This window comes from Schistocerca cancellata, chromosome 1 (assembly GCF_023864275.1).
Source record: "Schistocerca cancellata isolate TAMUIC-IGC-003103 chromosome 1, iqSchCanc2.1, whole genome shotgun sequence".
NCBI lineage: Eukaryota > Metazoa > Arthropoda > Insecta > Orthoptera > Acrididae > Schistocerca > Schistocerca cancellata.
In genome coordinates, this window is record NC_064626.1 from 515160122 (window position 1) to 515175703 (window position 15582).

The 15582-nt window shown below is 38.0% G+C and overlaps 1 protein-coding gene across 1 annotated transcript in view; it reads left to right on the top strand.

Moving 5' to 3' along the window:
* The window catches only part of LOC126178534 (erythroid differentiation-related factor 1), a 217413-nt gene that overhangs the window by 180640 nt on the left and 21191 nt on the right, over window positions 1-15582 (top strand). Inside the window, exon 16 of the mRNA XM_049924539.1 lies at window positions 2412-2566. Within this exon, the coding sequence (XP_049780496.1) occupies window positions 2412-2566 (155 nt within the window). The remainder of the gene's footprint in view (window positions 1-2411; window positions 2567-15582) is intronic.

Below are 15582 nucleotides of genomic sequence, written 5' to 3' on the forward strand. Positions count from 1 at the left end.
TAAGAAATCTTGGAAAATTTTAAAGTGGATGTTCTTGAGAATTTTAAAGAATTGTATTGAACTGCTTTGGCATATTGATATGTGAGTTTTGAATTTCACATAACATAGGTATAAAGAATTACAAGAAATCCCATTCCTTCATGGTCTCCTGGTTGGAAGTATCTGTAAGCGAGTTGACTTGAAATCCAGGGTGATCACTTATTTTACATACTTTCTGTTGTGGCGTATCAAGACAGCCACGCCACTCGGAAGTAGCCGAAATGCACGCGTTAAATTCAAGCAGGCTTGCTGAGGTCTGAAACAGGATACGTAATGAATGCTATAAAGAAAAGTACATAGCTTCTGTAATACTTAACTTTAATCCATCATTTGTATACAGCATTCTTGATGATACAAGTGAGACTCTCTCTAGATATGGTTAATGGCGCCTTGCTAGGTCGTAGACATGGACTTAGCTGAAGGCTATTCTAACTATCTCTCAGCAAATGAGAGAAAGGCTTCGTCAGTGTAGTCGCTAGCAATGTCGTCGTACAACTGGGGCGAGTGCTAGTGCGTCTCTCTAGACCTGCCGTGTGGTGGCGCTCGGTCTGCAATTACTGACAGTGGCGACACGCGGGTCCGACATGTACTAATGGACCGCGGCCGATTTAAAGCTACCACCTAGCAAGTGTGGTGTCTGGCGGTGACACCACACTTTCACTTCCAATTAATAAATTAAGTATTTATTCAGCAAAAGCTACTATTGAGAATATTGTATAAATGTTGGAAGACATGCACCTACTTCCCAGTACATTTACTTCGTAATGTCTCATGTTGCTAATAATAAAAACCAGCTTCAAATTAACTGTGATTTGCACAACTGCCACAAAAGGCACAAAAGAGTTTCTGTGCAGACTCTCCTCTTTGCCTGGTCTTCAGAGAGGGATTTGTATTTTAGGGCAAAGATTATAACCAAGCTACCATCAAACATAAAGCCAGAAACTGGGAATCCAAATAAGTTATGAACACACTGTAGGAGCTTGACAAGCAAAGTGGGCAAGGAGAGAATTAAAAAAATGCGATGCTGTAGAAGAATTCCGACCAATTAGAAGGGTTAATCAAGTAAGTGATGAGGTACTGCAATGATTTGGGGAGAAAGTAGTGTTATGGCAAAACTTGACTAAAATAAGCAATTGGTTGAAAGGATACACCCTGAGGGATTAAGGAATGGTCACTTGGTTATGGAAGTGTGGGGTAAAAACATTACGGGAGACCAAGGCTTGGCTTCAGTAGGCAGGTTGATATGGACATAGGTTACCAACTGTTGTTACTAATATGTGCTATGCTGTTATGCAAAGATGAAGAGGCTTGCATTGAACAGAATAGTGTGGAGAGCTGTATCAAACTAGCCTTCAGACTGAAGACTAAACAGCAACACAGGATGTAAAAATGGGTTATTTAATATAAGTAAATAAACAACTTTACATTTAGCGGAGATGTTGAGTTGCGATAGGCACAACAAAAAGATTCGCACAGTTATGGCTTTTGGCCATTAAGGCCTTTGTCAGCAATACACACACACACACACACACACACACACACACACACACACACACACACACACCTGCAGTCTCAGATAACTGAAACCATCCTGGATTTTCCATTGTTTGATAAAAACAACTTTTTTTTTTCTTTCTGAGTAGCTGCATTCTTCCTGATTCGTGGTATTTAAATTAGCCTCAATCAGTATCAATACTTGGCAGCAGTTTAATGATAGGTAACTATTAATGCAGTTTCTGACAATTGCCTTTCTTTTTAATCTGTTACATTCACTCTTTCTGTATCCCTGAAAGTTCTTTTCCGTGGAGGAGGGGGGGGGGGGGGGGGCGGTGTCTATAGATCAGGTTGAGTGAATTAGTAAATTAATTCATGATGAGTGCAAGATGAAATTTTATATGACCCACTTAAGAGTCCAGCTATCATACGCATTATGAACTGTAGCAAATATTCAGGTGTGAGTCTGAGTGCATTGCCACCTGAGCACTTAAAGGTGGTTCAATCGTATGACACTGGACTCTTAGCAGAGAGGACAGCAGTTCAAATCCCTGTCCAACCATCTAGAATTTGGGTTTCCCATGGTTTATTTTAGTCATTTAAGGCAAATGTAGACATAGTTCCCTTGAAAAAGGACATGGCCACTTACTTAGCCAGTTACCTTTCTTGTCCTTCTCCCATCTAAACGTGTTCTCCATCTCTAACATTCTCATTAGCGATTCAGTGTTAAATCTTAATCTTCCTTCTGTATGTGATATCTTAATACCTTAACTACATCCTGATTTACAGTTACTTATTTGATGTTCAGCGTAGTGTACCTGCACCTATTAGTTATATCTATGTATTCTTTTGTACTAGAGTTTCCCTTCTTATTATAGACTCAAGAAGAAGTGGAGAGAGAAGTAGTGGATTTCTTGCAAAAAGCACTAAAATACTGTGATCTTGAAACACCAGGTCCACGACAGCTTGTTTACCAGTTCCGCGCAGCATCTATTCACCACCGTCTTGCATCATTGTATCATAAATCTCTCAGGTAAGTGTCATTTTTCTTTTTTCACCACCTTTCGTGTTTTAATTTTCTTATTTGCACAAGTAATTTGGTGTACTGGCATCCTTTCCCTGTTTGAGATATGGAATAAACATTTCCAAATTGTTCCTGAAAAGATGTAGTTGACACAACATATGGAAAACATAGTAAATAATTTTTATAATTAGAGGGATGTAACATATTAGGAAAACAAAATTATGAGGATAGTCCTTTTTTCAGATTATTTAGTTATTTTTTAAAAATTATTCTGAAGCCTATTGTTATTTATAGTCTGTATTTCTTAGTAAATGAAGTTTCAAGTACTGCTTCTCCTATGTTATACTACTTGACTACTTATAGTAGACTTCCATATTTACACCTAAAATTCATGAAGTGGTTGCTCAGTTTCTGTACTTAGTTGGGTTATGAATAACAACAATTTTGATGGCTTTTGATGCATAATAGCAAGGGATGTACAATGGTTAACATAATGTCAGTCCTTTTTAAAACTTTTCAGTCTTGTAGGATACCAAAGACCGAGGTATTTACTTATTTATATACACATTCATTTGACCAATTTGTGCTTAATGACCCTAGGATGCAGAATGCTAGTTGCAAATTACTTAGAATATGTGACATTTCAACAACTTCTGGGACAGTGAAATTCAATTAATAAAAACTATTGAGGAGAATAATAAATACATAAAATTAGATTAATAAACATAGTCAGTACCATAAAATAGATGTAGTTCAAGGGTTGTCATCTGCTGTTAATAGTTCAAAAACTAAAGCTGCAACAAAGACACAATCAAAGCACAACAAAAGAGAGTCTAAAAAATAAAACTCTTTTATCAAACTGTGCCTGTGATTCTTTCCTCACCACGACCGCACAAATACAGTTTTCTGTAACTGCTGTATTATGTGCCAAATCCCTCTGCCTTTTATGCATTTTTTCCTCTCTGACTCATTGCAGGGCTTCTTTATTCCTTACTCAATCAATCCATTCCATCTTCAACATTCTCCTGCAACACAGATTTGACAGACTTCTAACTGCATCCCTGTCTTTTTCATTGTCAGCTCATTTGCGTTTACATGTATGGTCATAGGACAGATACACATAATTATAGGTGTGTGTTGTTGACATCAATACATTGTAGAATTATGGATCATGTTTTATACTGACAAATTATGACGTTTTTGTAGAATGAAAATCTCCTCTGTAAAAATCAGCATGAATTCTGTACAAATAGATCTTGAGAAACTCAATTTCTCTGTTCATCCATAAGATATAGATTTCTATAAACAGTGACATGCTGGCTGAGACTGTGTTCATGAACTTTAGGACTTCATTTGATACGGTTCCACACTTTTGTTTAGCTGAAAAAATATGAGCTCACAAAGTACCAGACTACATTTATGATTGGATTCAGGACTTCCATGCAAATATGACTCAGTATGTCACCTTTAATGGAACATTATCATTGGATGTATAGATAATTTCAAGAGTACTCCAGGGAAGTGTTGCGGGAAGAGCTGCAGAGCAATGAGAATTAGGTAGGAACTGGCAATTAACCCTGAATGGATTTGTACATAAACAGGTAAAGAAGTAAACTATATTGTGGGTGTTCAGCTTTAACTGTGAAAAAGGTAAATAACACTGAATGCGGTATATCTTCAAGTTTCACTTACAAATGTTCAGTGTAGCTATCTGTTGTAACACAACAAATTCCCATCTGTAATCAATATCCTGCCAAATCCTATGAAGAAAGTCTTGTGTTTTCCATTTTTGCAGCTCGTTCATGTTTCCTGGAATCAGAGGAATAAAAGTACTTTCTTAAATGTAACACCATGCACAGAAGTCTGATGGGGTTAGATCAAGTGATCATGATGGCCACCACCAGAGTTGGCACATTCCTACAGAGATAAGCAACAACTTCACAATGATACTGTGGTGGCGTGCCATCTTGCAGGAATATAAATTCTGTGCCCATATCCTGTTGTAATTCAGACATTAGGTAATGTTCAACCATGTACGTGTACAATAGGCTAGTTACAATTGACTTGGCAAAAAAGAAAGGACCGTAAATCTTGTTACAGCTTACAGTGCCAAATACATTTACCTTAGGTGAGTCCCATACATGTTCGATTATGTGACGTGGCTTCTACTCATCCATATCTGATCATTATGCTGATTCACTTTACTGCAGGTGTGGAAGTCGGCTTTGTCACTGTATGCAGTTTTATTAAGAAAAGCACTTTCAGTCTTTATTTTGTTAAATGTTTCTACTCAAAACTCAGCTCATTTTTTTCTTTGTTACTTTCTCTCAAAGCTTTCCACAGTTACAATTTGTAGGGTTTGAGTGACAGGTATTTCTGTAATACCTTTTACACTGTAACACTAAGTGTACTCAGTTCAAAGCTGGCACATCTCATTGACTTACCTGGCCTACAAATGTCAGGCTGCTGAACTTGTTCAATTACTGTATCAGAGACACTGATTGACACTGACCCACTGTCCTATGTGATACACGGCTAGTTTTGGTGAAGCAATTGTTCCAGTTAATAACACTTTGTCTCTGAGGTGGTGGCTTGTGATATTTAGTCCTGAATTGTCTCTGAAATGTAGTAGTGGATCTGGATTCATGAAACCATAAACAACACTGCACATGCTCTACAGCCTTATACTACCCCATCATGACTGTTGGACTAACTCATTTGATCATTCCACCAAGTCGGCATGTCAGAAACTAACAGTGATAGGTGGGAATCAAGCTTGTAGATATAGAGCATTCAGTGCTGTATCAAATATTTCGGTAAGTTATTTACCCTTTCCACAAATAAAAGTTACTTTTGTATAACTAACTTACAAACGGCCTGCATTGGCAACAAATCACTGAAAATAGTAATAGTAGTAATAATTATCTAAAATGGCATAAATGTGGACCACCACATGAAATAAATAATAGGAAAAGTGGATTCTGGGCTGAGATTCGTTGCAAGAATCTTAAGGAAATGTAATTCATCCATAAAAGAAGTGATTTACAGGACACTTCTTTGGCTGATTCTTGAATATTGCTCATCTGTGTGGGACACTTACCAGGTTGGACCTAGTAATTGGAAATAATTGAAAAAATCCAACCTAGAATGACAAGTTTCAGCATGTGATTGATTAGTCAGTGTGAGAGTAAGAGTGAGAGATGTTCAACAAACTTCAATGGCAGATGCTAAAAGAGAGACATTGTGCATCGTGGAGAGATTTACCTTTGGAATTCCAAGATAGCACAAATTACAAGATAGTACATTCTGGTAACAGTCACACAGTGTTTTACTGCTGCTCACATATATCACATGAAAAGACAACAGTAAGAAATCAGAGAATTTACAGGTCATATGGAGGCCTACCAACTACCTTTCTTCCCACATGCCATTTATTAATTGAACAGGTAAGAGGAAAAAAAGGAAGTGGTATCATAAGCAACCTCCAACAAAAACTGTGAGATGGTTTGCAGTATACAGATATAGATGTAGATGTAGATTTGTTGATTGTCACTAGAGGCCAGAAAAAGTACCTAGATACAGCCACTTTAAGCTAATGATAATGATGTTTGGTTTGTGGGGTGCTCCTTGTCTAGCACAACTACCAAATCTTCAAAGGCCACACTTTCAGGATGCATGGTGAGGAACAGTTTTTTAGTGAGATGCTAAGTGGTCACACCAACCATAGCAAGAAAATAGGGAAGTTTTTTGTCAGTGGTCGAAAAGGTGATACACTAGACTCTTGCTAAACCGGCCATTCCTTGCACGTACGGGTGTTGGATTAGTGGAAGTGCCAGATTGTTGAGAGTGTCTAAAATTTAGTATAAAAACATTCCTTTGGAAACAGGAAATGTGGCGGGGGACGGGCAGAAATGGACAGTTCTGGTCTAGACACCGAAGGGCACAGTGGTAGAGCAGACGCGAAAGCGGACAGTTCGCCTGGAGACACCAAAGGATACAGTTCGGATTGAGACACGAAAGCGGACAGTCAGTCTTAGGCAGCTAGGAAGTGAAACGAATTAGAAAATTTTGCATTGTGTGGTATTGCGGTACTTAGTCTCTGAGTGGTGAGCAGCCGCATGCCTGGTGTTAACTCTTAACTTTTCACGTAGATAACTTGTATTTTGCGATGAGATTGTGAATGAATGATCAAACTGTGTCAAATGGATTTAAGCTCGAATGTAACAGTAACTAGATATGACCACTTTCACTATTAGTTTGCTTTCTGAATAAACATTATTCTAACCAAATCGCAACTGTGTGGCCTACATCACTTATGGATTGTTAATTTAGTTACCGATATTATCATTACTGTTATTATATGTTATGTTAACTTTGTATTTCGCAAACTTGCCATCAGCCAGACAATTTAACCAAAGGGACACAAGTGTCTGATTTAGGGCGTGTAGTGCGACACGTGCATTTCAACCCCTCAACGAGTTTGAGCCAAGACATTTCGACAAAGAGGAACCGCATGTGAGCCCGAACATCTTTGGGATGTTAGCTCACAAAGGGAATGGGCAGGCCAGTCCCACCTGCCGAATATCCACTCCTCTACCTGTATTGTTCGTGCAGTTTCAGGGTGAATGTATCCCTGAAAAGATGCACTGGTGGGAGGAGTACAGTGGCATGAGGGTACATCCAGAATTAGTACTCAGATGGAATCTGCTCTCATCTGAGAAGATCATACGATCCCACTTCCCATTGGTCCAGTCCCTATGATCTTGGCACCATTGCAAACGATACCTGTGGTGTACGGGTGTCAGTGGAACACAGTGTACTGGCGGTCATGCAAAGAGACCATCCCAATGCAGCTATCATGCTACTGTTGAGCCTAAGGTGGCATGCCCTGTAGTCCTGTTAAATGTGGTTACAGTTGCACCCACCATTTGACCGTGATCCCTACTTGCCCATTGCACAATGTAGAGGTCATCTGCTGCTGTAGTTGACCATGGTCAACCACCACCTCCCCTGTGAACAGCAGTCTTGTGGTTCAGAGAATCCTCATGCATGTGAAACAATACTGTGTGCAATGCCAAAGTCATGGGCTACACCTGTCACACTCTGTCCTTCTTTTAGTTTCCCAGTGATTCTCTCTTGTGTAAAGGTATCCATATGTTGTCTCAAGGCCATGTTGTAAAGAACACAACCACCACAGTGCACTGTAACTGCATACTGATTGACACACATTGTGTTTTCCTGTTCCTTCAGCTGCCTCTTGTTGAAGGGCCAGTCTCATTTTGCTCTATAGTCATGCTGACCACACACCATGTAATGTCCAGCTTTCTGTGCACGAGTGTGAGACATTTGGTGACATGTTACCACACATTCAGTCATTTCCACCAATTATTTAATATGTTGAATTACTTTAGCCATCTCACCCTTTAAGTTTTCAAGAGCAGTTTATTTTGGCTCATCAGTGTACAAGGAAAACTCCTGTAGACAGTGGCCTAATATGTGTGACATTACATGATGTAATGGAATGGAACATGGGTAATTTTTTGTGTGGCATCAGTGTTACATTTCTTGTGTGTAATCTGTAACTGTTTGGCATCTGATGTTAAATTTATTTAGTAAATTTCTCTTGTACAACTTTCTTGATGTTTGCTGAAGTGGCCCTACTAGTCAGCTCCACCTGATCTTGTTGCAGCAGTCTTCACAGGACTTCGTCTTCTAGTCCATGGATGGGTGCTGAAAGAGAGCAATAATTGTCTTCCAAGCTACTTGAATGATATGAACAACTGAACTTTAAACCTTCTATTTTATCATTTTCTCATACAAAACATCATGTCTCAATATGTAATGTCGTACACACTGCGGGTTGACAGAGCTTTTTAAAAATGATTTTGCTTGGATAAGATCAAAACAAGAAGTATTCTCTACACAAGACAGTTCAACAGTCCTTCATCATGGTGTCCATTGTAGCTATGTCCTTTTTTTTTCTTTTTGCACTTGTCTCCTAAACAGCTTCAAACCATGATACTAAGTAACAAGCAGCCCCACACAGCAGGTAGAGACATTTGCTCATTGTCCCACCTTGTAGATGTCATGGATTCAAGCTGTTCTCCCATCTGCACATATCATAATAATATCTTTCACAGGGGGATGTCCTGACACTTATATACTACTGAACGTCATGAACATCTTTTGTCATCATGGAAGCGTGGAAGATGGGACATATCATTTCCTAAAAATGTCATGCCACACTTCAGTAGTTGTTCGTATTTTCCTTCTCCTTCTTGTCTTCAGAAGTAATATTTTCCACACTGTTGCTCTGGTACTGTAATGGCACACTTAGCCAAGAACATTTTATGTGAGCCACACAATTGAGAGCAATAGAGAGATAGACAAAAAATTACCCACTGGCTACATCTGCTTGTGTAAGAACTACAATACATCATTTGTGAATGAGAATATACATTCTGCTGTGGCTAAATCTGTTTGACATTGTAACCATTCTTTTGTGATTGTGGTGAAGTTTTCAAAAGGTTTACAAATCAGGCATACAGTAATTTATCGAATTTTAGACAATATAATCAAATGAGAAATCATAAATACAATGTTATGTGTTGTACCGTGTCTATTTTTTGTGACAGATGTGCACTTTAGTAAATGTCATTCTATAAGAGCACACACCCAGACTCATTGAAATATTATGTATGTGGACAAACCTTTGCTTAATTGGTCACAGCAATATGTGAGAAACGTACTGGAAATATTATGCATCCCTCTTGAACATTTGCAATTTTAGGAAAATGTACTTCATGTTTTGTTATGGCAATGATACACTTATTTCTTTACAGAGGTTAGAAAATGGTGTTTGTCATCCAATTACCTTTTCTGATGAACCATTACAGCCTGTTTGTTCAGCAACTTTGGATACATGGCCATTGACAGTTTTTGCAGTCATCTCTTTGTTACTTACAGATTTCTTTTCAACATTTAGAACAATGTGTCTGGTTCTATTAGAGCAGTTGAGACCCCTTGCACCTTTTTTTATGACCAAGACTGAGTTGTTTTTTTCATTTTGTTTTAGCCAATTAGGGGCTGCAGAAGACAATTTAAATTATGTCTCATTTTCTTTTTCAATTTTCTACAATACTTTTACATTTTTTCACCATGTGCCATTTCTTTCTTCAAACAACTTGACACCTGCCTCTGCCTTTGAATACTTGTAAAATTAACACTTTGTTTCTGTAAAAATCACTTTCTGCTGCTTTTTCTTCTTCTATGTTGTGCATTTGTAAATCTTTTTTAACTTGGTAGATCCAGCTTGTCTTTTTTAGATACAGTGGGTGGGCACAAAAGTAATGAGAATTGGGCTGCAGTGGGGAGGACGAGTGGGGGAACCCATTTTTCGACCAGAGCCCGTTATGGTCATGCCATCTGAGCCATTGTATGAAGTTGTGTCACTGTGTGTGCATTGGTTCACCCATGAGAGTTTTTAAGTAAAACAACTTTCTCCATTTTGGCAAAAACATGAGGACAGATTGTAAAGAGAAACTTGCAGCTGTGAAATTTTGTTTTGTGTTGGGGAAATAGGCTGCAGAAACTATTGTAATACTTAAGACTGATTATGGAGATGTTGCCTTACAGAAAACAAGAGTGTATGAGTGGTTTTCACATTTTAAAAATGGAGCAATGTCAATTGAAGACCAACCCTGTTCAAGACACCCTTCAATGTTGAGAAGTGAAAAAAATGTCAACAAAATCAATGCAATCATTCATGAAGACCGTCGCCGAACTGTTGATTAACTCTGTGAGATGTCTAGAATATCATGGAGTTCAGTTCAGAGAATTTTATGCGAATATTTGCGCATGAGAAGGGTTGCAACCAAATTTGTCCCTCGCCTTTTCACAGCCAGGCAAAGGGAGCATCGACTTAAGGCAAGTTTTGAGCTTCAAAATCAACTCGAAGATGGCCCTGAATTTTTTTCCAAGGTGATTACTGGTGATGAATCGTGGTGCTATGAATACGACCCCGAAACAAAGCAGCAATCAAGCCATCGAAGATAAGTGGCACTCCTCAGACATAAAGACAATGCTCATTTGTTTCTTTGTGTGCAGAGATGTTTTGCATGCTTAGTTTATTCCCCTGGTTAAAACTGTCAACCAGGATTTCTATTTGGCGGTTTTGAAAAGATTGAGGGAGAGTATGCGGAAGAAAATGGCTGATCTTTTTCGCACAGGTGGCTGGTTGGTCCATCAACACTGATTGTCCACACCCTCTACTCACCTGATCTAGCCCCCTGTGATTTTTTTCCCCCCCCCCGACTCAAAAGGGTCATTAAAGGAGAGTGCTTTGTCACTGTGGAGGAGGTAGAACAAAAATCGCTGGAAGGCATAAAGAACATCCCGATAAGTGAATTTAAAAACTGTTTTGAAAAATGGGTGGATCATTTGAAGAAGTGCATGGTCAGTGAATGCTTTGAAGGTGACCAAAATCTGGTATAAAAATATTAAGAAATAAAGATTTTATGATGGATCTCCATTCTCCATCTCCCCCCCCCCCCCCCCCCCCCCTCCTTTGTATATTTGAAAATCTGTTTTGAATGCCTATTATCATTCAACCTTTATAAATATCAAAACAATCTGAGTTTTCTTTCCTCCGTGTTTCTGTTATTTTTTCTACATTTTGATGTATTTCTTCATTGATTCTCAATTTTCAGAGTTCTCTGCTGTTATTTGACCTAAACAACAAAACTCCTAAAGCTTTTATGTTTGTTGTTTCGTTATCTTCACATATAAAGTCTGGGATTAGGATATTTAATTATGTTATTTACTGTATGTTAATTACTGTATGTTAATTACTATTATTAGTTGATACACTGTCCATTTGAATCCTTTTTTTCTGAGAGTCTTTACTTCCGTACGCATGTGCTCATACTGCTCTGACTGTTGCTGTTTGCCATGGTTCATCACACTTAACACAACTCTCCCATCAGCCCCATCCCCATCCTTTTTTCCAACTGTTGTAACAGTATTCAACATTACCCCAAGTATTTTCGAGCGTGGTTACAGCTATGTTCGTCCTTATGTTGTGGTTCCTCATCCCAGTTTACGCAATTGAAAAAGGCTGACATAGGGAATGTTCCTACTGCAATATATTATTGCATTTAAATTTACTAATACTGTGAGTCGTCTTACATGTGAAGCTGGGTTTGGAGGTCTTATTTTGGATACATTGCTAGAGTAATTCATATTAATGTGCACTTGGCATTTTGCTGATTATCCGAGAAGAGACATGCTTGCTTGATATCTTCTAAAGTTGTCTCATTGTCCCCCTTGAAATTCTTCTCTGTAGATCATGACTTCAAACTTAACTCTTTTTAACAGTGAAATTTAGTGTTTTTCTTGGGATTGCTACTACGATCACTGCAATAAAGTTCCAAGTTTTAACTTTAAAGAATAGGGGTGCCACCTTATTAATTTGTTAAGTGAAGTAAGAAAACAATTATATCTGGTGATACAATACAATGAACCCTTTGTGAGAGCCAGTCGTATTAAATAACTTGACATAGTGATCACAAAGTCTGATCATACTGTTTCAAGCAACACAAATGCTAAACATAACTTAGCTGTCTGTAGTTCAGAGTTTTTGTGATCAGATTAACTTACTGTGAGGCAAGATTATCATTTGTATCACTTTCACTTTGTGAAAATAATTAGTCCATTTTATTATGAGCGATGCCCGTTCATATTACTGTTGCTTGCTGATGACTTCCACAAGACCAGTAAGGGGCTAAGAGTAACTGTTTCACATTTGCCCTCTGTGAGACAGATCTGCACATGGTGAAGGGTCAGAATGGAAGTGATGAATTTTTTTAACTTGTTTCTTCTCCTTTAAAAATTTTTCCAAAATGAAAAACTATTTAATATTTATCAGATCCATTATCCAGTTTCTCCAGTTACTGCAGCTTTGCCTTCCATCGTTTCTCAGTTTTATATTAATCTTAATTTGTTGATTTCTTACTCCCCTATTAATATCTGCTTCAAATAATGTTTATCATTTTTAAATAACAATAACCTTTTATTACTTGTGTGAGTGCAAGTATGCAATATGAACAATGGCTGAGTTCTTACTCAACTAAAAGCTTTACATAAATTTCATTTCTGTTGTCGCTATTGATTTGTATGTCTATGGAATGGAGTACTCTGAGGTCTTCCTTGACAGATGGTACAGTGTTGGAAGCTTCATGCAGCACATGCTGTGATGAAGGAAAGTCTGCTGTTGAATTCCATCTGCTGCACGCTGCCCAAGGAATACATCACACAAATAATAAATAAACAAAACAAATATTTAAGCATATATAAGATGTCACCTACATATAAATAACAACTTTCTGGGCTACTTCAGTCTCATTTAATTATTTTTAGAATTATAATAAAACTAGTTGTGAGCACACTTTCTCATTTATAGATGAAGAGGTGCAAAAATTTTGCTCATCTGATACTTATTAGAAAATTTCCGAAGTCCCTCATTTGATATTTATTAGAAAATTCTGAATTCACTTAATCTGAATTCTGTTTACTCATTCTGTGCATGGTGCACTTTTGTGGTAGCTTGGCCATGTCCACTAAGGTCATAGTGATGCAATCCGTTTGTTATCTCTATCCAGTTAATTTTTAATAAATGATATTGCGGTTCTAAAATGTCAGTGTGGGTAAAGACTTAAGCATTATTGGACTGATGTTTTATTAAAAAAAATTAACACTAAAAACATTAAATGATATTTCTGGGAATTGTACAGGGTGACCCAAAAGTCCGATGACATTTGAAAATTCGATACTTGATGGAATACTGTATGTAAGAGTTAAAAATTGACACACATGCTTGAAATGACATGGGATATTGTTGAAACAAAAAAGGTGCTCAATCATTAGCGTAACAGTTGATTTTTAGCAAAGATGATGATCTTTATCAAAAATGCTCATCATGTCAGCTGTCATTCATCAGGGACAGCGTTTTCAACAGCACTGTACAGCATACCAGTAGGTGTGGTGAGAAATTGCTGCCGGATGTTGTCTTTTAGTATCCCTAATCAGGTCGGATTATCGTGGTAGGCTTGTAACTTCAGGTAACCCCACAACCAATAATCACGTGGTTTGAGGTCTAGGGGCCTGGGAGGCCAAGCATAACAGCCGTAGTGGCTCACCAAGCCATCCTCAACAAAAGGTGTCTGCAAGAGATCTTTTTCACATGTAGCAATATGAGGTGGAGTGCCATCCAGAATAAAAGTTTTAGCTTCCAACCGGTGTTTGTCAGCCAGGTTAGGAATAACCTGACTCCCTCACTACTACAGCTCATGAGGTTTTTTATTTTCCGGAGTGTGTCAGTATTGAAGAGTTTCATGGAAGGAGACTAAAATTCAGGCTGAGTATATAATGATATAATTGCAAATTAAGTTTGGCAGCTGTTCAAATGCAATAGTGTTAATTACAAAATTATTTTTCTTTAAAATTAATGCCTTCTGCTTATTTGTGTTTGTTATAAATTCTGCAATTTTATTATATCCAGTGTTTTATACCTATCCTAATTAATTGGAAATCCTAGTGTCAGCTTGTAGACTACAGTCAGTATCAGCAACGGCTGACTCCCCCTTATTGTGTATCTGAAAATAGCGAGATAATTTTGGGGTAATGGGCCAGTGACACACTTATATCCTGTATGTTATGGATGTGTCTGAACAGTTTAAACAGACATACTCATATCCTTTTCATTTTTTACACATTAAGGGATATGTTAAGTATACCATGACTCAACCTGTCATTTTTTGACCACACTATATCTTTTCTATTTGTGAATGCACACAGTGAGGATTTAATTTTGTGTTCCACAGTCATTTAGGGGAAGTATACTTAGACTTATAAGATGGTTATCACAACCGGCTATGCTTAATTTCTGAGAAGACATGGCATTCAGAATAGTTAACTATATCCAACATTTTTCTGCCCACAAAACCATTAATTTCATTTGTTGTAGCTGGATATTATACACCTCTCCAAACTATAATTCTCATCCCAGTTTATGGAAATGGCCACACAGTTGACAGTCAAATATGGAAGTACTGATTCTTTCATAATTACTGCCCAGTAAATGTACCTTCAGCAGCCCAACTCCAAAATGACGTAAACATCCAAACTCATTCAAGCAGAGGTGCTAGCAGTCTTCTTACTCAATACCCATGCATTTCAAATAATAGTGTGACGGCTTTCATTGGTCGTAATTTAATCCCAACTTTTATTAAGGATTCTAACAGTACTTTATGAAAGTTTATCTCCACTGTTGTAAACGTTGCCTGTACATGAATAGGGAGCTTATATATTATTGTAACAAACTCCATAACTAACCAGTCTCATACCTTTCTCTGTTTAAGGAAATCAAAGTATACGAAGTGTGTTCAGAACGTATCAGATCTTTTTTCCTGCATGAATCAAGGAAGTATGGGAGACTTACTTTGGTGAACATGTGCAGTCATGATTTTTTTCATACCAGTAGAAAGCATTGGTTGCTGGCAGTTTGTCTCTTGAGTCAGGACATGTAGTGAGTGCAAATCGGATTCCTGCAAGTTGTAAAACGATAGAACAAATTGTGCAGAGATATTGCATCAAATTTTTTTCTGAAAGCTTGGTGATACCCGCATAGAAACCATTTGCAAAATTCAACTGATGCCATGAGCATCTCATGGATAAAGAGGCGGTACAACCACTTCAAAGGGGGCCCACACAGCAGACCCTCAACAAGCCAAAGACACATACACACAATTGGTAGGGTTGTAAGTGATTAGAGTTGGAGTTCTCTGTGATACATAGGATGGCCACCAGAGAGCATTATTGTTGTTACTGGGCCTGCTGGGAATGAACAGCGTCAGACGTTCAGTGACCACAATAAAAGATATGGAGGCACCACACACTTATGTGAGACAGTGTTATAAGTACCTGCCAGCATTTGATTGGGGCTTCATTATAGTCCCCCATTTGGTTGG